This window comes from Salvia splendens, chromosome 9, assembly GCF_004379255.2.
Source record: "Salvia splendens isolate huo1 chromosome 9, SspV2, whole genome shotgun sequence".
Lineage (NCBI taxonomy): Eukaryota > Viridiplantae > Streptophyta > Magnoliopsida > Lamiales > Lamiaceae > Salvia > Salvia splendens.
In genome coordinates, this window is record NC_056040.1 from 14,139,449 (window position 1) to 14,162,482 (window position 23,034).

Here is a 23,034-nt window from a genome sequence, read left to right on the forward strand (position 1 = left end):
TGAGTAATTGTGTTAACCCTTGTCTAAGTTTCTCATGGCGATGCCTGCATGGGGGCGGAGGGAGCCACGGGGCTCGACTGTTCCGTAGTATCCTCCGTATCAAACTGCTTTGGAGGAAGCAAGAAGCAAGGACATGCTTTTATGTCAAAAAATAAAATACATTAAAAAAGAAATAGTATAATTAAAAAATTAAGATCATTGTGCTAATAAACAATAAACTTTGATGCTCCATTCTGTTGTATGATATGTTAAGAGAGTTGTTACCGTATCAATAAAGGTTCCAGAACAAGAAACACATGATCAAGTAAGAAAATGTGCCTAGTAAGCTTTGCAGCATTTCCATGCTTGATGCAGCTCATGTATGAATTGTAATCCCCACCGTTGTGTATACACACACAGCCAATGCTAATTTCAATCTTCACAATCAACCTTTGGGTCTTTCTTGTACCATGGGAGCTCGATATCCACAGAGAAACACGGCGGAGATTGATTATGTGCACGACAGCGGCAGATGGTCTTACTGAATTGTTGCTGAGTGAAGTCGAGAGTTGTAAGATCAGGCATGCTTGAACAACTTCATGCTCAGCCAATGAAAATACACCGCAACAAAAAGGATTGGAAGTGTCATGGGAATCAAGAAGCAATAATACCTGGACAACCACGTAACTTGTTGAGGTTAGCAGTATGAATATTAGAGTCACGATGTGATTGGAGCTAAATTTTACTGTTTCAATAAGATGAAGATAATTTGCACCCAAAAAACACATTCAAATTTCCCATTCAATGAAGCATGCCAATGCATACAACAGGATTAATTCTAACTGAATTCAAATCAATAGACTAAGAAAGTGGCCACCACTTCTAAGAGTGTTACAAGTAACAATTATGAACAACGAAATACAGGAATTTTGATTAAAAGAGAAATACCAGTCATTTTGTATGGCACGGATGATAACATTATGAGATGGAGGCTGAAGCTTAGATATAACAGTAGCATAGAGGAAACTTGTGAAAGAAAAGGCTCCAATGATAAGGAACAACCAACCCCAGATGATTCTCCCATTAGAAGCTACAAACTTCTCCAGTGCTAACATTTTTTGCAAGCTGCATGAGAGAAACATATGAAACTTGCAAAGCTGACATTATTTAAGACTTAATCAGTGGTTTGACTGCACAGCATATATACCACCATTGAACAGTTCAAGAGAGTAGTACGAATTTTCTAAGAGGTTCTTTGTCTTTGGGGGAAAACAAGTCAGCAACTGAAATTAATATCTGAAACATGAAACTCCCAAACACCAAAAAGCATCCTTATTGACTAACACATTTGCTTAATGTGGAGATTCAAACATGAAACTGAACAATACAAAATTACTACTACTAATAATTATCGTATGATTCCTTTGCTGGTGGAAATTATAGTTGCAAGTGGATATCACAGCAAATATGCAAAGATTAGGAAGCTGGTTTAAATCAAAACCAGAGACCTCTGCTCTAAAAATCCTCAAATCTATTCAATTGATCTGAAATGTTTGATTAAGTATTCACATAAAAAATTGGAGTGTTCCCAACCTAACCATATAATAACATTTTCAATCATTCACAGAAATATCTAAAATTTGAGCTGCCATCTATACTCACAACAGTAACTTAGTTCATATTTGACGACCAGATAAGGATCAATAGTCAATACAAAATTTTTCGAGAATGGCATAAGAACTTTAGCTAGAAGAACCTCTTAAACATAAATGGTAAAACTAAGTCAAATCCGCTCTCACAATTCAACTCCAGAGTTGCAGGATGGAATAAAAAAATCGAATCAGAATTGCGGATTGAGACGTGGAAATATATAAAATACTAATACAAATTGTGGAAAATTAGGGAAAATTATACCTTCAACCTGAATGTGAACTCGAACGACACAAGAAGGAAAGCGAGTTAATAGAGAGAGAGTGAGAGATCCGACGGCGGAGTATCAGGGATGGTGGCAGCGGCCGCAGAACATAGAAGCTACCGGCGGAAACGGTGGAGCGCAAAGAAATAGAGATTGCTTGAGTTATGAGAAAGGGAATTAATTGCTTTCAAATGATTCGGGTCTGGTTTTCGGGTCTGGCTCCGGAGCCCAATCCTTCATATATTATGGATCTTAAAATTTCTTAGTCGGTTGAAATTGGGCCTTATCTTCACTTTATTGGGCTACAATAAATGTTGTTTATTAATTTGAGTTAGAAAAAAAGAGCTAGGTAAAATGATTAATACCACTGAATCAGAAGTCAATGCACGAAATTAGATTTTATCTGTGCTTATTTGTGTCCTCCACAACTCGTATTTTTGAATTTGTTTTTGCTTATTGTGTTCGACATACATGTTCAATTCAATAGAATCACATAGCAAAATTAGCCACACAGTTGCAACTCAAATATAGAGCGAAATTATAACTATTGGAATAACTCTTCACAAAACTGATCGTGCCAACATTAATGGGCCCGGGCCCAAAGAACTAGTCCACTTCCCTCAAGACCATGCGGTAGCTTGGGCCTTTTGGCCCACCTCCCTTACATTCTGGCCCACATGGCTCGCCGCGTCCCCTACGCGCCGCCTGGCTTGCTCGAACTGCTCCGGCCAGCTCGCCCTCATCTTTCTAAAGTAAGTAACGATCCACATGAACGACGAGAGCGCCGTGATGCCGAAAACCCCGGAGGTCAAGAACCCGACTACTGCGAGGGCGAGAGTGATGACGGCCGGGACAATAATGGGGCTGAAGAGGAGGAAGAGCGGGGCGGAGACGGCGATGCAGAAGAGGGTGCTGGTGAGGATGAGGACGGAGAGGCTGAGGAGGATGCTGCCGAATGGGAAGAGAATGGCGACGGCGAGTCCTTGGGAGGTGGAGGGGACGTTGTCGGGGAGGTAACTCTTCACGGCGTCCGTGGGACCCTGGTGGTGGTGCTCCGCCATGGCGACAGTGGTTGGGCGGTAGAGGGGAGAGTGTGATGAAGTGTTGAATGGTATGAAGTGTGATTCATTAAATTTTAAATAGGATTGAATTGGGACACGTGGATTATGGAGTGACAGATGTTTCACTTTGAGGAGAACAAAACATGCGGATTTACATGACAAATGATAGCATTATATTTTAGGATACAAACAAACAAACATATCTTAATGCTATTGATTCGTATGACAATGTACAATATTGTAAGAAATTGTAAAATTGTGTAATAATCGAAATATCATTTTATTTGCATTCATAATTTGATATGATACCCTTTATGATTAATAGATTAAACAAACTAAAATATAATTGTATTTAATCGAATTTGAAGCTTGGCTGAAGCCCAAATTGGATTATTAAAAATAACACAAAAAGGAATAAAATTACTTTTAATCAACGTAGTACTATTAGATTGTGTGACATAAATATTTACGAATTCAACGGGCCCGTTTGACATTATATGACGCACAAACTATGGGCTCATTTTGTCGATGGGCCGTTATGTGATAAAGAGAATAAGCCCGATTCATTCATATTCATAATTCATTTTCTTGTTACTCAAGACAAGTTTATGGAAAATAATATATTCATTGAATGATTAAAATGATAACAAGCTAGCCCTATTTATAATACTAGAATATTAGCTTAGGGAACAAGAAACAAATATAAGAAAAGATATGCAAATCCCTAATATATCTAAACTAATAAATAATGATAATAATAGGCTCGTAACAACTCCCCCACGGTTAAAATCCACCTTGTCCTCAAGGTGGAAATCACGAAGCAATGAAGATGGTCGATAACAGAAGCTTCTCCTCCTGGATCAAACGCATACCGAATAGTTGGACATGTCACTTCACCTTCTCCATAAAAAATCATCAAGGTAGGATCAAAACAGTCGTCAAAATTCAGCGCTAAAACATGAAGCTTGTTAACACGTCCACGAACTCCCAAACACGCCGTGTAATTTCGCGGCGGGACCATCCGTACATCGATGGCAAGCAATGTCGGTCGCTGAAACATTCTTGCAACATCACTATCATGCAACTCTCCCTTTTCACCAAAACAATTCTCAACAACATCTTGGGATGTCACTCGAGCAACGACAGCCTTCTTCACTTCCTCAATGGAATCAACCTCCTCGTCGCCATCTAACAAAGTTTCTTCCTCTCCACTGATATAGGGGCTGCACGGCGGAGAGATCATAGCTGGTGGAGGCAGTTCATCTATCAATCCTCTCTCCTCTCCGCTGTCGTCGTCGGGGCTGCAAGACGGGACTGTTGGGGGCAGATTCGAAGATGGGACAGCAGCTACAGCGGGCAGTGACGCTACTGAACGGCAGTGGCTTGTCATGCTCTAGCAAGATGACGAGCGTTGTGGTGGTGGTGGCGGGACAACAATGACAGTTAGTTGTGAGTTGCTAGATGGGTCGCGGTGGACATCAGCGTCCTCATCATATCCATCAGAGTCACCATCATAATCAGGGCAATATATGGATGCGATCTCTTCATCATCCAGGTTACCTATCGACATCCAAGCGCCCGGTGGGTCCCAACAGGATGGTTGGCGAGAAGGCTCGTTCTGCAGCTGCAGAAATTGATGAAGCGGGAACCTCCTGTACGTGGGTGGCGGTCCATAGTCGCAGGGCTGATAGTGTTCGGGCAGTTGATAACGAGTTTGGTGGAGGTGGTACGGCCGGCTTCTATCCGGCTGATACGGAGGCGGCGGTGGGTACCTATCTGACTGGTGGTGTTGTGGCCGCCGGTACGTAGGCTGGGTGTAACGTCGATGCTGCTTGTCCCAATCAGCGCCACCACGATCAGGAAGAGCGTAAGGTGGTTCCGGATCAGGCCGTTGTGGCAGTCGAAGCTTCCCCCGTCGCTGGTCGTTCGTGTTCCTACGCGACTCCAATATGTCCACCCGTCGATCCATACTGTCGAGGCGTGCATTTAATTTGGCAAACCCTAATGTGATTGGGTCGACCGAAGCCTCCCCCGATTGGTCGGGACGACGCGGCGTGCCTATATGCAACACCGGCGTCGCTTCCCTCGTCGGCCGTTCCGACGTAGATGGGCCATGGTATGTTGACGTCATGGGCTGATATTGGTGGTGCGGGGGCTGATATTGGTGGTGAATATGCATAACTAATAAGAAAAAGAATGAAGTTGGAGTGGAGGGGTTCGGTGGTATTTTTTTTTTGTGGAGAAGAAGGATTTTTTTTTTGATTGGTGAGATATGGGTTATTGATGAAGTAGACGGAGGATTAGGCGTGGCTGTGATGGTGGTGCTGGGGTTGTTTTTTTTTTTTTTTTTTATGGAGGATGAGCTCTCAATGAAAGCACCAGTTGTTAAGAGTGTAGTCCCTCAACGTTATTTCCACGAACACAATCAAGAAACGAGCGACGTCAAGGTCGAGCGCCCAACGCTTGGGTCGGCGACGAAGACGGCGAAAGGGCGGCTGAGCGCGAGAACTCTCTCGTCGGCAGCCTGAAGGTATTGTTTCTTGTTGTAGAAGCAATTGAGCCAATGTATAATAATTTCATAGATGATCGACTAATTACATTGTGGCTCTATTTATACTAAAACCCTAGGGTTGGTTCGACGTAATCCTAATACGTTCGGGAAAGAACCAACTAAGAAAACCCGAACGGGGCTTATGAAAGGCCCGACTCAATGATAATTAAAATAAATTAAGATAAACATAATAAATCCGAAGTTAAACTAACTAAACTAAAAAAAGACTAAAAACGCTAACAATTGCCGACGCCTTCTCCATCTCAGCTATCGAGTCTCCGTGGAGGCTTGATGCGATCTCTTGGCCTCAATGTTCGGGTGGATGCCTCCGGGTGCTTCTTCGGATCCTTGTTCGGACGGTGCTGCGAGGCTGACTTCCTTGGTTCTGCCTCCTCTGCAGCTGGTTCGGCCTCCCCTGCATCTACACTATCCACGCTCGTATCACTCACCCTACTCATTTTCTTGAAAGCTATTTTGCATTTTTGAATTTGCCATCACAAAAATAAGTTAATAACCGATTTAAAGAGTAAAAAGCTCTTAAGAAAATGAAAATTTTCATTTTCTTCTAATACATGAAATCGTTCATTAGCTTAACAAAGATATTATGGAACCATAGAGATTTGATGTAACAGACTTAACTTGTGACATTTGGTCATCAGTAGGCCATATACACATTTAAACACATTAACTACTTTTATGTGGCCCTATTGCAGTAATAATAATTCAAAATATGTAATTAGTTTTTTATCAACTACGCCTAGAAAAATGTGCAGTTAAGCACTTTATTTTCTTTGCCTGAAATATATCATAATGCATCATTAGGCTGGATTAGCACATAACTTTAACGAGAATATAGCAGTTTAATTGAGCTTTTGATTTATTATATATTCATGCAGTGGTGCGTTATAATGCTAACTTTTATTAATTTGCTAACTCATCAATATAGTGTATTAAAAATGTCAACACGATCACGTTAAAATGTTAACACATATTTGTGTTGACATTTTAATAAACTATGTTGACATTTAAATATTAATGTCAACACAATGTATTAAAATATCAACTTAAGTTTATGTTGACATTTCAGTATCATCGTATTGACATTTTTAATACACTACGTTGATGAGTTAGCAAGTTAGCAACGGATCACACCACTATTCATGCATTGGTCAAGCCAGGTTATATTTTTACATTATTTTGGAGATAAAAGTATAATATACAGATAAAACACCCATTTTCTTTTGAATTAATGAAGATATCATATACATGTAATAATAGCAGCATTATTATTAATCATGCAGGAGAAGCACTTTTTGCAATCAACAGATTTCATCAACGGAGAATCTATAAAAAAAGAATGAGTCACAAACATTTTTCTTGATCAATGTGGTATCACTTTATAATTTAGATACTACTCATAATATTAAATTTTGTTAATTTCAACTTGAAGCCCAAATTCTGTGGGCCAAAAAGGGAATTAAAGGGATAACATAATTTTACAAAATAAATAAATCTACTTGTGAGTCTTCACTCACAAAATATTAATATCGTTGAAGTTCTTCATGTATAAGCAATTTTGATATTTGCTAACATATGTAAAGATTTTGCAGCTTTTGATTATTCCATCCAGATTAAAAAGAGATTAATTTAGATACGCCGGCGGCCTTGAATATATACTCGTGCACTTTTTACGGCGCAAAGCCAAAGCTGGCATTTTGTGAACCTTTAAACAAATAATTATTGTAAAGTTTTATTATTGTAATAGTGTTATCACAAGAATAAGTGAACAAATAAGATTTGGTGATCTGAAACTGAAGCTTTTTTTTTTCTGCTCAATAATTTAATTTAAGTCTCATTTAAGGATAAATGTGGCGGAATATAATCGACTTTTAGGAACAAATCTTCTTTCACTATATTTAATTTATTATTCTATGCGACTTAATGTATATAAAAATGGTGCTTAATTTTTTTATTGTTCGGAATACAAAAGGCCGTTTATTAGTTGCCCAAGAAACAAACTAGAATAAGTATACATTCGAACTATATTTCATTTATTTTCTCTGAATATATACCTCTGCAATTTTTCTTTTTGTGTCATGGGGGAATTTTTATCGAAATGTGTTTGAGTACTATTAATTCTCTTACAGTTCAATGATCATATTAATTAATGCATACAAACGAAACAAAAACGAATTATACCTTTCTTTAACAAATCCTCTTGTTCTTTGTTTCTAAATTTTGCTATAACCATAAAAAGAAAAAGTTATTGTTGACTTGCATTCTAGTTGAAGTTGATAAAACCTTGGAACAAATATATGTAGTATTTAATAATTGACGCAGACTTTAATTTACATCACGACCCTATACAATAGTATACATATATATGATATTAATTGTTTAAAAATTGGTATATAAAGAAAAGAACACAAAGACATGCCTGCGAATTATAGGGGCAATGAATGTAGGTAGTGGGGTTGTTGCATGTGTCCACATGTTGAAATATATACACGTATCTACAGCTTTTACCTGCTATCAAAATTCTTTATTTTTCCAGCTACGATCGAGTACTAATGATATTCAAAAGCAATTAAAACAAAATTGATGCAAAAATCTAGCTTACTTTTTTAAGTAAATCGTACCGATAAAATAAGCTTTGGTTTTTAATATGACCATCGTTTCAGGAAAAAAGTTGTCATATTAACCATGAATTAGCACTTGTATTTATAATGCCGTACGCGTATGTATTTTCTGCATATCAACTAACCATATTTAAAGAGTGATTTGACTTTTAAAGTTTAGGATTTAATAGGATAAATTGATAAAAAAAATCACGAAAATTGATAAATATTCTGGTCAATCTTGTAGTTAATATAGTCAATATAATTATTATTATTTTGTATCTCACCTTTTAATTTTGAGACATTTCCAATCACTATAATATGTCGTTTCATTTTTACTATTTTTAATTGACATAATTCACCTTTTACTAATTCATACTTCACTTAGTACATTTTATTATATAAAATTAAGACTCGCACTTCACTCAATTTTTTCTATCCATTTTCATTTATTTATCTCAACGCTAGTGAAGAGCTAGTCAAAATGACAGAAGTGAATACTTTTTTATTATGTAATTATTTTACAAAAATAAAAATAATGGATAGTCACTCCAATCAAATCCTGGTTGTCTGAGTTCAAATAAAAACAAATTGATGGAATCATTGCCTGAATCGGCAAAAAAGAAACGAAATTGATGGAATAAGCAACACTACTAGCTGTTGTAGCAAATATGTGTCCGATCGAAAATTGACAAGACGAAGAAAACTGCAAAAAGAATCCAATGGACATGAATCTTGTTGATCTCGAGAAGACGATGAATTGGAGGATGATAGACAAGCGATGGATGGAACTAAATTACTGCATGCATGCCCAATTAAATTGTAAGGGGAGAAACAGAAGTGACAGAAAGCTTCTGCTACTTCTGAAATGTGTGGAAAAAGCAACTTTACACTCACTGCAATCAATCTTCATTCCCACCCATATCTAAATTCCATCTAATAATTGTTCTCTGCTTGTTTCGCAATAACATTACAAAATCATTGTAATAGTATTTCAATGACAACAACTATACAGTGTAAATGGAAGCCTCATGTTAATATTAATTAATTTGCCTACTACTACTACTTCTACTACTTTAGTTGTCCATTTTTATTTTGAAATAGTATTCCCAAATAAATCTGAAATACCATATCAAAATGCTATGCAAAAAGGATGCCAAACTACTTGTTCTTAATTCAGTTTTCCTAGACCATGTCTCTACAGATTCGTCATATTCTAAACAATACTTATGGGTAAAAATAATAAATTTTTTACCTCAATGTTTTTTAGTACTTATTTTGGATGGATGACATAAGTTTTAATATGGAATTGGTAAAGTGGAAAAGAAAAAGAGAAAAGGTAGCAAGGTAGTAGGAGAGAGAGAAAAGAAAGTGGTGAAAATTTTCCATAAATAGAAGTGTCACTAATTAATTTTGATAGACAAACCAGAATAAAAAAATGTGATTATTTTACGTGGACATGAAGAGTACTTCTACTCCCTTCCATCACCTGAGAAGTTTAACATTAGATTTAAAAAATTAACGTTAAAAGGTTAGTGAAAAGGAAATAGAAAAAATTAAGTATTTTACATAAAAAAAAAAAAAGAAACAATCCACCTGCCTTGGACGGCCTAAGGCCATCCACAATGAGGCGGACGACGGACGATGCGTCGTCCGTGCTCGACGCTTAGTCCGCGGACGATAGGGCATCGTCCGCGTCATCGTCCACCCACTGTGGGAGGCGCGGACGATGCAACGCATTTTTATTTTTATTTTTTATTTTTTAAATTCGAAATTTGTCTATTTAAACCTCGATTGTCATTCCATTTTTCATACAAACATTTCTCGCATCAGTTCTCTCATCTCTCACATCTCTCCAAATCTCACAAGCAAAAATGAACCACGACGAACATTTCTCGCATCAGTTTTCTCATATTGTAATGTATTAATTTTGTAAATGAAATGAAAGTCTTTCCCAATTTTTGTAGTTATTTAAATATTCAAATAGAAGAAAATGCTTAGGGCGCCCCACTGCATGTGGAAGGATAGGAGGATAAAATGCTGACGTGGCGGTGCATAGGGCGGGCTTTAGGGCGCGCCTTAGGGCGCCCAATTGTGGATGGCCTAAAAAGATATAGGGCTCGACAAAGGGTGTATTATTTTGAAATGGTAAGCAAGTGTAAATGGTAGCAATTGATTATGAGGAAGTTGCACAACTAGGTAGGGTAGGGATGATTCGATGTTAAAGACTCCAGACAAGATTGGCAATCAAGCACACCGTATTTTCTTGTAGCTCATATTCATTGGATTGAAACCCTAACCCTAGTGTTTTGGGTTAGAGTTCTGATTCATCTCCTAAAACTATATTGTTTGGAAATTATTTACTAATTGATTACTTTTCTACTAGTACATTGAAAACTATAGAGAAATTTTATTTTGAAATGTGTACATGGAGTAGTGGCCACCACCTACATGGATCCAATGCAAGAAAGAGCTGTTGCTCACTGTAGAAGGTGTCCGGAGCAAAAGCTGAGGTTCACAAACTTAAATTTTGTGATAAGATTCACACTCCATCTTTAGGTACAAAAGATTCAAAATGTTCTTAGTAAACAGTATATGTGATGGACATGTTTCACTATGTATAAAAGTTTACATTCTGTTACATGAGACATTAATTTTCTTTCGACTGTGGAAAATCCCTTTATTACAAAGGACCCTGTCACTTCCTCATTTACTACATGTTCATATAATCATTATACAATATACACTTGCACCAATATTCAACCATATATTATGATGTCAGTTTATACATATAGTTATCTGTTTACAAAGTTCCGCAGTGTATAAGAATCACTTCAAGACCATATATTACTCATCATTTCACCACTATATGAAGAAGTTAAAAAGGGAAATTACTGAAAAAACAATGAATGTTTGTTAAATTTTGGTCCGTCACACAATTTAAAAATTAGTTAGAAAAACTATTGGGTATAGCTTTGTTCGCAACTATCCCACGTTAAAAAAATCCAGTCGACTACATATAATACTGTTTAACTTACCGACGATGATTTCCACATATGATTTCTCGACTGCAAGATACAATTTCACTAAAAATTTCGCTACATGGTTATTGCAAACAAATTCAAACTTCATGATTTTTCAACGAATTTTCAAAATCAAGAACTAGACCAAAAATTTACCAAATTTCATGATTTTGTTTTTTCAATTTAACCTAATTAAGTAAAATTACCATCCCACAGGTGAATACATATATTGATTCGAGCCAAAACCTATACGCAATTAGATATTAGCAAGAAAATAAAGAAGTGGTCCTCAACAAGAATTAAGAATACATGTGGGTGAATAGAGATCACCCTCATGGCTAGAGAATCTTCTCTTACAAATACTTCACCTCTCACACACAAATACTACAACTTTTTATTCCCAATTCCACAGTGATCACATGTCCATTTCTTGTACAAGTAAAATAGTGAGTCTCACCCCCATTCTTGATCAAGCCTAAATTATCACACTTGCACATATTATAATTTTGGAATTGATCAAGCAGTGGATTACAATAAAATTTTTTCCTCCTTTTTTTTTATAAAATTGACAGCTAGATGGATGCATGTGACTCTAGAAACATAGCTTTAGCAAACCATGACTTAGACATGTAATTTAAAATTGATGTTGATATGCCAAAAATAACTTAAGCAAGCATGCATCTTAATTTCAAGAGTGAGAGAGAAACAAACCCTAGAGAGAGAGATGAATTGAAGCCATCCCTACATATCCCCTCCCCCTCCATGAGGATTATAACCACCATTCCATGGGCAATGGTAGTTATAAGGAAATGTGTAATTACTATGTGGTGTTTGATAAAATCCTCCTCCTCCACCTCCACCTCCGCCCCGCTGCCGCGGTGTGCCCACAACCGCGGCGTTGGGGGCGGGGGATGGGGGGATGGCGCCGGCGCAGGCGAAGCGGATGAGGTCTGCGTTGGCGGCGTCGAGCTCCTTCTGGAGGCGGTCGACCTGCCTCTGGAGGAAGGAGATGGCGCCGACACAGCCGTAGACGGGGTCGCGGACGCGCGCCTCGGCCTCGTAGGCGAGCGAGTTAACGGCGTCGTCGCGCTGGTGGGGGAGGAGGTCGTTGAGGAGCTTGGAGACGTTGCTGGCGCCGAAGATCTTGTGCACGTTGGCGAACTTCTGCGGCTCCTCCGGTGGGAAGTAGGGCGCGAAGATGCACCCCGGCATGCACTTCCGCCGCAGGAATTTGCACGCCGCGCAAGGCGAATTGTACGAACTGGAGGAAGCCATTCACCTACAGTTACAAAACCCCAAGTAATTAGAATTTTTTCGATTTTTTTTGTCGCCTTCAATTCCTATCCGATCCGATTTATACAAGAAATTAACATTGTAATTACTGTGGATTAAAGTGAAATTTCTGAGATCTGTGGATTGCTGGCCAGATGTTTGTTTAAATTTTGGGAATAATAATTCCTGGTGGTGCACAACTTGTATAGCAGTATAGTTCTTGAATAAGGGCTTGAAACTTTTAAGTAATCATCTGGCTCTCAAATCTGACTATCAGTGACTGTACAACACACTTTCTAAATACATACCATAACACTATTAAATTTGGGTATATGTGTACAAGTACAAAGCAAGAACTGAAAAATAAGGTTCACAAATTAAACCAGCAGTCAGAAATCCCCAAACACAGAGTTCAGAGTGTGTTAAATTCTGAAAAAGTGAAATGATTAAAATCGTCATGTTTGAGTTAAAGCTGAGATCTAGCTAGTCACAGTTAACAAATTCAGCTTTTTTCAAACGCTAATCACTGAGCAAAACCCTAGATCAAGAAACTGTCAGTGAAAGGAAAGCATATCTTAATTTTCAATCTACTTACTATATAGTATAATCTTACAGCATGAACAAAATGTGAGTGAGGAGGAATTAAATGAAAATTTGGAATTGAAAAGCAGCAAAAAGGGATTGATGAAATTTTACCTGTCTCTAAATTTTCCCTTTGATTAGAAGAAGAAAAAAAGCAAACTACCTTTTTCCTTGTGTGGGAGATGTTTGAAGAAAAAAACTGTTGTTTTCTTCTTCAAAGTCTCAAAGAGAGAGGGACACAGCAGCAAACAGAAACTTCAGAGAGCTGAGATATTGTTGCAGTTAAGCCTCATTAATGAGGTGGGAAAACCCTAAATTGAAGGAGAGAATGTTTTCTACTCAGCTGAGGATTTCAGTTGGGAAAATAAGAAAAAGGATAAAATAGAAATGGATGGAAGGAGGCAAAGAGCATTTAGTGGGATGGAGAAAGGAATGTAAGGAGAAAAAGACAGAGATAATAAGAAATGTGAGGTACACTAAAAAAGATGAGTGTGACACTACATGTAATAATTTTATGATGTGGGGATGTCCCTATCTCTCATATTTACCCTATTTTCCCTCTTGCAAACACACCCAAAATTTTCTCCCAAAATTTTTGTATACTTCATTATATAATTCTTACTATTACAATGGGTAGAATTTAATTAGTACATGCAGACAACTCTGATTTGTCTGTACTTTTGTGGGCTGCCCTTATATCTATCTAAGATTGGTTCTGTATGAGCTTTGATAAAAATTGATATTGAACATATGTATATGCATTGTAAAAAAATTACTCCTAATATAAATTTTTATTGGGATGCCCTTAAATCCGTATGCATATATATTTCAATTTTGTTTCTGACATGTTAACAATATCCTCTCCGTTTAGTATTTTGGTGATCAAGTAAAATATGTGACTCTATAGTATGTTATGTTGTTCCATTTAAAGCTTTATTTAATAAAGATAATTAGTGTTTTCCTTGAATCAATACGAGTATTAGTAAATTAAAATATATACATGTAATTACGGGATGCTGCATAATGGAAGATCCACTTATCTTTACCATCACAATCCTAGATTATAAGTAGGAGAATCTTAGGCTCCTTCTAAACACACATATTCATGTAATGTGATTTGCGGATTGTTGATCATATTAATGTACATATTTTTATATATATCAGAATGGTTTCTGATTTTGTTTTGGTCAAAAGAGGTGGGCTGGGTGAAGGAATGAATATATTCTATGGTAGTGGTGATGTTTTGCATTAATTATTTAGTTAGTGAATGTATACATTTGTTCAGGTAATAAGTTTTTACGTTGTAGTTCTAGAAATTAATCTTGTTTGGGTGACGTCAGCACATACATAGTTTGATTCCTATTGCACACACTAAGATTCCTTTAATTTGTTCCAAGCAGCATCTGCATGCCTAGTATTTTGTAATATTATCATCTATAATGTGAATATGATATTTGTAAGGAAAATGTATCAAATGTACTACTATCGAAGAAAGCTAGTTGCCAATTATATAAAGCGGTGTGCTCGAATAACATATGACTCGTCGATCGTTGACTAAATAAGAAGAAGAATGCTTAAGGAGACATATGACATTTGTTCTATATTTTTAAAGTTTTAATGAACAAAATGAGTCTAATGTCTTATGCAATGGGAGCTAATGAGGCTAGGTCATCATAGGATCTTTAACCAATTCCTTGCTGAAACAAATAGTTTTTCTTAATCATGGTATATATATAACACTGATAACACCGATGTGGTAGATTATTTCTTAATCATGGTATATATATAACACTAATAATTTGTTGTTTATAATGCACATTTTTACTGGTCAATAAAAGAGGGATTTTGGCAACGTAAATTCTCGACATCTTAGATAGTGATAATTAATACTAGATGTGGTAGTGTTATTGCATTGAATTGATTTCTGACAAATGTTACGTTGATAACCTCCGCAAGAAGTTAGTCCAGAGTCTTTGTCCTAGCGGCAAAGAACTTAGACATTATTGCATGAGGTGCCGAGTTCGAGCCCTCTTGTAATTAGTTGTAATTTCCTCCTATCTATAGTACATGAGTTTATTTGTAATTTCCTCCTATACTATAATTTCCTCCTGAGTTTATTTGTAATTTTCTCCTATACTATAGGAGTTTATTTGTAATTTTCTCCTTTATATATGAGTTAATTTTAAACAAAAAAAACATTTAAAAAAAACCTCTGCAAGAAGTTAATCAAGAAAAATTTTATTGTATGTAAACCTGGCCAGATGGATTTATTCAGTACAATAAATACAAATCTTGAATTACACTAAGCTCTTATTATAAATCAACCATATGATCAATTAATTAATTGCTATTAGAAATTTTAAACAAAAGGAACAAATTAATATTATTCCCTTGATTATTCGTAATTAGATATACAAAAGAGGTAAATTTTACTTCCTTAATATTTTTCATTAGTAATTTGATTATATTCATAATCAATTTGATTAATGTCAAGATTGGAAAAAAAATTTATTATTTTTTATTCGAATATTAATTTCTTGTAGATTTTGGGTACCCAACACTAGGTGGAGTACAATTGTTTCAATATCAAAAGTATGACCTATTTTTACAAACAAATGAAATGACAAATTTTGATTACAAAGTGGAGTACTATACTATTTTCATTCAGATATTTATGATTATTGTTTCTTAGCAGAAATATTTCCTTCCAATTGCAATTTACTCGATCGAAGAGACACCTCTTTTTTTATAATAAATCTCATATTTTTATTTTTGAACATCCAGTAATCTACTTTTATTATTTCGATAAATGAACCATATATTCCACTAACTAGTCATACTATTTAAAAAAATCATATATAAAAATAGAACACATATTTTAATACTTTTATTTTAATTTTTTAAAATTCACGATGAGTCAAAGTGATACACATTTGAGAAATATTGGAACTTAATTACCCATTTCGTCGAGAAAAAAGATTATTAGAGCATCCCCATCCATGCTTTTAGGCAAGAGCATGGAAGAGGGCCCGGACCCACTTTTATTCATTTTTTACTCTATGCTATTCCCCAAGAGCACAACACCCACATCCATGCTCTTCAGCAAAGACATGCTCAAGGGTCTCACCATTCTATTATTCAATTTAAATAAAAATATTTCCACAATATTAAAATGCATTAAAAATACCTGGAATACTATTACAAATTACAAAAAAAATTTAAAAAGTACATAATTAAATCCTAAAAATTAAAAATTACATAATTAAAGTCCTAAAAATTAAAAATTACATGATCAAAATCCTAAAAAATAAAAATTACATAATTAAAATCCTAAAAAATAAAAATTACATAATTAAAATCCTAAAAAATAAAAATTACATAATTAAAATCCTACAAATTAAAAATTACATAATTAAAATCCTACAAATTAAAAATTACATAATTACATAATTAAAATTACAATTTTTTTTAATTTAAAAATGATTTTTAATTAAATTCGAATTTAAAAAAAATAGAAAAAGCCAACGGCATTGCCATTGGCCAATAGAATGCTGTCACGTCGACATGCTCAGCGGCACGGATGTGCTCTTATTATCGAGCAGCGCAGTGCCATCGGCACGAGCACGGCGGCGGACACGAGTGTGTCGCGCCGTCGGCACGGACGTCGTCCGCCCCATCGAGCAGTGATGGGGATGCTCTTAGGTAAAGGTAGGGTTGACAATTTTTGGCACGATACGATAACCCTACATGAATTAGCACGAAATTAATGAGTTTGAGTCAAAGCTTATTGGGCTCGTGTCGTTATTGGTTCGACACGTTAAGAACACAAAAATTTTGTGTTGTGATCGTGTTGGATTCGGGTTACCCAGTATGAAATTATATATTATAATATTACTCCCTCCGTCCCGCACTACTCGCACCTTTCCTTTTGGGCACGGAGATTAAGGAATGAGTGATAGACAAAGTCAACAATTACGGCTGTAGGTATAAATTGTTACTAAAAATGGAAAGAGTGCAAATAACTTGGGACGCCCAGAAAGGAAATAAGTGCAAGTAGTGCGGGACTGAAGGAGTATTAATTTTTATTATTTTAAATTTTGAGTTAGGGTAGGCAGCGTGAGTGAAATGTGAATTTTAATTTCTGAAGTCTGAATTTGTTAATACTTAAATTACTTATCGTGTCGTGTTGACCCAAGGTGGGTTCGCATTGTGTTTAGGTTTAGGGTAGCAGGTCGGATTCGTGTTTGAGTTTGAGATTTTCTTAATAGGTCGTGTTCGTATTTATCCTTATTGAGTCAGGTCATTAACACGTTGACCCGATAACGACCCAACATGCACGATTTGGCACCCCTAAGGCTAGGAAGCAAAGCTTTACTTTCCTTCCACAATTTACACCCAACGAGAAGAGGCAAAAAAAAAGAGATGAAAGAAAAGAAAAGGGAAAAACGGTTATAGCAACAAAGTCTCAAAAATCGAAACCTATGGGCTATGAGGGTTACAAAAATGCAATGAACTCATCCAATACATGTCTATATTAATAGTAATACTCACTTAACACTCAGGTCTATTTAATTATTTTTTAAGGAATTAAATTATTCCATTCCCCACCCATTGTCAATCGTAACAAAGAATCTTCTATATACTCCTATAGAGTATTCCTTATCATTGAGTGCCGCGTGAAAGTAATTATTAATATATAGGATTATACATCTAGAAACATTTACTTATAAGATAAATTGATAAATATGAAAATAATTATTTGAAGAATAAGACAGTCAAGACAAACTCAAAATTAATTTCCATCAAAATAGACAATTAATTAATAAACTTATACTACTATTTTTAATTAACTAACCCTATACTAAAAGTAAATGCCCATTAATCGATTTCCTCTTTGAATAAAACGAACTTATATAGGAGAACAAATAAATATTGACTATTTGGCTAAACTCTTTTTGAAGATATGGTAGATAACTTTTCCTCCGAGTATAATTAGCTATCTTCAATCATTTTCAACAAAGATTTACACTTAATTCCATGATACTTTTTCAAGATGTAAAGGATACCAATATATTTTGCCCGACTTAATTTGATGCCTCGCACAACAAATATTCTAAGTCATATTTAAATAAAAGTTGTGAAAATTATAACAAAGTTATCATTTCTAGAGGGATCCTGGTACCTAATTTTATAAGCCCCTTGTGCACCGTCCAATATTAAATTCAAGAGCAGAGGTTGAATTTTTTGTTTTATTTATAGATGCTCTGGTGACGACACTATTATCAAAGCATGTAAAATCGAATATGTAATCAACTTTTCCTGATATATAATCAAATTTGTTATGTTAATTAAATTACGTTCAAAACGGAGATTCGGGTTTATATCTAGTTCGAATTCACATAATCATTGTGAATTTGTTGTATTTAAGATTCGTCTATATAATTTAATTTATTAGTTTTGAGTTGTTTACAGATAATTAAACTCCGTAGTCCGTACTAATATTGTTGGGGAATTTATCAAAAGTAATCATGCATATAGTGACTAGAAAAATTAACAAGTGTCTAAGAAATTACTAACATTGTTGGGAGATTTATCCAAAGAAACCGTCCAAGAAATTACGACAATAATTGAAAATCACAATCTTCTTCAGTATGAAGAGTACAAGCCAAAGCACTACGGTTTTGTTGAAACAAAAATTGTACTACAAAATTACATCTATACAAACAATCATATAACATGACTAAAGATGCACGCATTTTTATTCTCAAAATAAAGTGTTTCTAGTGCCAAAAATCCTAATGATATGAAGAAGATTACTACTTAGGGGCCAACAAGATTACAAAAGTAGGACATGTAAATTCTTTGTTGATGATCCACTAAATGGCCCTCATTCCTTTTTTATGAAACAAATAGACACACACAATAGAGAGGGGATGAAAGAGAACTAGGAGACAATTATCCCCTTCTCTCGAAGCTCAATTTCACTGCATTCATATTCATATTCATATTGTTCCTCAATCTACTAATAAATTATGATATCATATCATAGTAATTGAGATTACAACAACTAATTTCATATTCAAAACATATCACTGTTACAATATGTATATTGTTCAGCTATAACGGAGGTTATATGGTGTGTAATCCCCCTCATTCTCACAATCTTAGTAAAAGGGCTATTCAAACAGAATATTATAAAAAATAGGTTTTTTAAATATGTTCATGACAAAAACAGAAGAAGCTAGGACAAAAAAAACAACAGTTGCTCTTTCAACACCTCATAGAGTTTAGTTCAAGATTGGCCCTAATGCACATAACTAATAGAGGGTAAAGGGAGAGAAAAAGAACAGAAAAAGCAAGTAAAAGAAAATTTATAGGGTTATAATGAGAATGTGTGCTAGGTTTTGATCTAAAAGTAAATAGGTGGATAATGGAAATGGTTAGCTAGGTTTTGATCTAAAAGGATAAAGTTACAATCATTTTGTAGCTCTAGACCATAGTATATATAAATACCCATGAAGATGCTGCTAATCCTACTTGCTACTAAGCCTACTATACTGCAAATGTAAATTAACATGTATGATAGTAATGTTTACCATCCTGGGACAATAACTTTGATCATCTTAAAGTTAAACCAAAAAAGTGCAGTTAACATGGCTCCATAGTCTACCTAGTTCTAAATAAAAGAGACTACGATCGTCCATCCAGTAAAGTCTAACCATATACTAGTGGTAGTGGAGAGATGTTCTACAAAAATGAAGACATACAAACAAATGACATATATTATTAATGGTTTTTCCCAATTATCATTTACTTTCTTTTCATTTGATTTCCTGATGGGGTTCACAATCGTCTGAGAAATAAACCGAGAAATAGGTTTAGGACCCACAGAAGTTTAGATCTTGATAGTTTGTTGATGCTAATATATTAACCACAATTCATTCTTCTACAAGAAATTTCATGTACACTGGTAAATCAAATATGATAGTCAACTGATGACGGGGACCAAATGCAAACATTTACAAGAACCAGCATTCAGGTGTTACCTTGTCTCAACATCTCAATGGAGCAGGACAGAACTCTCAGCATTCAGGTGTTGCCGTGTCTCAACATCTCACAGGAGCAGGACAGAACTCTCAAACATACTCATTTTCGTGACAATTTGGACCAGAAATAGACCAGAAAAAACAGAAGCAGTGCAAAAAGGACAACGTGCATTACATGGCTTGATCCTTCCCAAATGATGCTCTTATTGAGTCTCTTCATGTTGTTTTTCACCCCTGCCTGAGCTTTAATCAATGTCATTTGCTACAAAAGTTAAAGAAATAAAGCAATATCAGTTCTATCCACCCAGTGAGTATAATAGCGTATGAGAGCCTTACAAGGTTTCTCATGAAAAGCCGTAAGCACAAATCCATGATATGTTTTCAGAGGCATTTGAAGAAATCTTTCACAAGTTAACAGCACAACTTTCCAAGAGTTTCAATGTCTAGCAGTTGATTCAATAGAACCAAAGCATCAGTAAAGGTCATACAGATAAAGATGACAATGGCATAGTCAACTAGTCAATGAACCATGGAAACGAACAATATAATCATTTACAAAATTATTTTCAGTAACTCCCCTGCAATAAATTACAGCAAACCTAGAAGAAATTTCAACTATCATCATGGACTTTGAAATTTGAATAAAAGAGGTTCCAGCAACCAACTTACAACAGCTACATATCACATCGAGTAGTGGGACTGAAATTACTGATGGCTTGTGGTACATAAAAAAAGGACGTAAGAAGTTGTAGAGATTAACTTACTGTCATAGTTTTCTAATCAAAATATGTTACTATACTATAAAAGCAGACCAAAATGATGACTCAAGGTGATCATAGAGTCAGAGAAGCCAATCCTTTCTCGAGGTTAAAATGCTGAGGATAGTTTATGACATACCAGCTGATTCAGGAAATCATTTTGAAACGTTGCTTCAGTCTCAATTTCTTGAGCCACCTGCAATATTTCACAAGCAACAAGAGTTGAGGCCAGACAAACCTAAACTAAATATAAATGTCATGACTCACACAGACTATTGCATAAACAGAAAGCCAATTATGTGGCTTGCAATAAGTGTATATTAGAAGAAAAGATACAGTGTTCATCAGAATTTTAATTTAAATAGAACTCTTATCATGTCATGGATGTGACCTCAAATACAATTCTGATAAAACCTTAAACCTATAGTTAGGAACTTGCATGTTCAGGACGATCCAAAGGTAAAAAGAACTCCATCATAACAAATCAGCAGGTAATGTAGGTTTTAAATTTGTTTAGTTCGTCCTGGAAAAGCAGATGGATTTTAAAGTTTAATCTGGAATCACATGCGTACAAAGCAAACGCAGACAAGTTTTTTGTTTAATACGTTCTTTCCTGGCTACAAATATATATACTCATGATGAGAACCATGTACAGGCCAGCAGCTAGAACATATTCAACCATCCTCAAGATACTCTACACCCTTACATATATACATACATATAAGAGCGTGCTCCAAAAGAAGTCACGAGAATCGCACAACAAAACACTATAAGGAAACAGAATATGTAGTATAATTAAGATTACATGATAAATGCTGCATGGTATGTAATAAGTATATTTCAAAATAGCTGCTTATTGAGGTAAAAATGACTAAACAGCCTCGTTATCCATATTAAAGACCATATAATACATTCATCGAGTTTCCAAATTCCATTATAAAAAGAATTCAAATCGTAACGTTCTATGAGCATACAGCAAAAACCATAACTCAGGCCTTCAGCTGATTTACTCTTATGCAATTTAGTCTTTCATTTCTCGTGGATAGTTACAAAATATGATGGGTCATATAATACTACATTACAAACAAATCAATTGAGAAATCAACAACTATAGGTAGTCCTAGAAATTTTTCCATGGAATTAGTTTGCTGTAAACTCGGAATGATTAAGTAACACAATATTCTCATTTTTCAAGCACGTCGTGATTGCAACTATAATGCTGATAACTTCTCTGACTTTACTCAAATTATCAGCATTTTCGAGCTCCACCAAAATAAACCAAACCGCTTACCATCAGAAGCATCTCTCATATGTACAAATCTGATGAATAACAAATATATACCGCATAAAAATTCAACCGTGCCGAATAACATCATGACTGAAAATCATCGTACAAATTAAGAACAAAAAAAACAGACCACATTCCCACCGTTTCTACAAAACGAATTAGAGATATAGAAAAAAGCAAGCAAATTCACTCACATCTCGAAGTCTCCGAACTTGTTTCCGAAGACCGGTCACCTCATCGTCGAAATCTGAATGCATCGGATCAATTCGCAACTGAATCTCATCGGAATTGCCGCCATACCCCACGGCCCGCGCGCTCAATCCATCTCTGTTGCAGTCCGCGATTAATCGATCAGACGCAGAGCGAAAATTGTGCGATTTCAGCTTCAAATTACTATTGCATAGCTGTTATTTATTGAATATAATGAGTGGAATACCTTGATCTGTATGGAGCAGACATCGGCGAAGACGATGAAAGACGAGAAGAAATTCCCAAATCTTCAATTAATTCTGAATTACTCTGTACTCCAATTTTATTATTTCTTGATTTTATTTTTGTTCCCCCGCCTCTACACACACAGCATTTTAAGCCCTTGAATTTTAGAGTTAAAATCACAATGAAAAAATGGGGGTATAATTAGTTGTCGAATATGTTTGTTGATCAAATACTCTCACACACAAATTCATCTACCTTCTAAAAATTTAATTAAAATGAAAATAATTTTTATTTTTAATGAAAGCGAATAGTAGAAATCTATTTACTTTTATTTTTAAAGGGTTCGGCTAAAATATAAATAGTTTTTATTTCTAAAGGACAACGATAGTATGAACGGTGAGAATGAAAACGAATTACGTTATTCATTTAAGAAATAAGATAAATTTCTCAAAAAATTTAAAAATTTAAGAGATAATTTAGAGATATAAAACTCACAGTCATATCAA

The 23,034-nt window shown here is 35.3% G+C and overlaps 3 protein-coding genes and 1 long non-coding RNA gene across 5 annotated transcripts; all 4 read right to left on the reverse strand.

Annotated features, from left to right (window-relative positions):
• Positions 1-204: 204 nt before the first annotated feature.
• LOC121746452 lies at positions 205-2,048 on the reverse strand. Its single transcript, XR_006039029.1, has 3 exons — positions 1,894-2,048; positions 928-1,104; positions 205-650 (listed from the first exon to the last, which is right to left on the reverse strand). It is a non-coding gene; the product is annotated as an uncharacterized LOC121746452 (long non-coding RNA).
• A 466-nt stretch (positions 2,049-2,514) lies between these two features.
• LOC121749189 (oleosin H2-like) lies at positions 2,515-2,973 on the reverse strand. The gene has a single exon (XM_042143780.1). It carries the CDS (start codon positions 2,953-2,955, stop codon positions 2,515-2,517), a length of 441 nt encoding a protein of 146 aa, XP_041999714.1. The 5' UTR covers positions 2,956-2,973.
• Positions 2,974-11,376: 8,403 nt separating this feature from the next.
• Positions 11,377-13,505, reverse strand: LOC121747382 (protein LATERAL ORGAN BOUNDARIES-like). 2 transcript variants are annotated; one of them, XM_042141416.1, is made up of 2 exons: positions 13,116-13,505; positions 11,377-12,426 (listed from the first exon to the last, which is right to left on the reverse strand). In XM_042141416.1, exon 2 carries the CDS (start codon positions 12,420-12,422, stop codon positions 11,889-11,891), a length of 534 nt encoding a protein of 177 aa, XP_041997350.1. In that variant the 5' UTR covers positions 12,423-12,426; positions 13,116-13,505; the 3' UTR covers positions 11,377-11,888. The 2 variants fall into 2 exon arrangements, with proteins under 2 accessions (XP_041997350.1, XP_041997351.1); XM_042141417.1 differs by having other exon boundaries at positions 13,165-13,504.
• A 6,390-nt stretch (positions 13,506-19,895) lies between these two features.
• Positions 19,896-22,716, reverse strand: LOC121749727 (bet1-like protein At4g14600). Its single transcript, XM_042144335.1, has 4 exons — positions 22,530-22,716; positions 22,288-22,420; positions 20,945-21,001; positions 19,896-20,309 (listed from the first exon to the last, which is right to left on the reverse strand). Exons 1-4 carry the CDS (start codon positions 22,550-22,552, stop codon positions 20,148-20,150), a joined length of 375 nt encoding a protein of 124 aa, XP_042000269.1. The 5' UTR covers positions 22,553-22,716; the 3' UTR covers positions 19,896-20,147.
• Between the last annotated feature and the right edge of the window lie 318 nt (positions 22,717-23,034).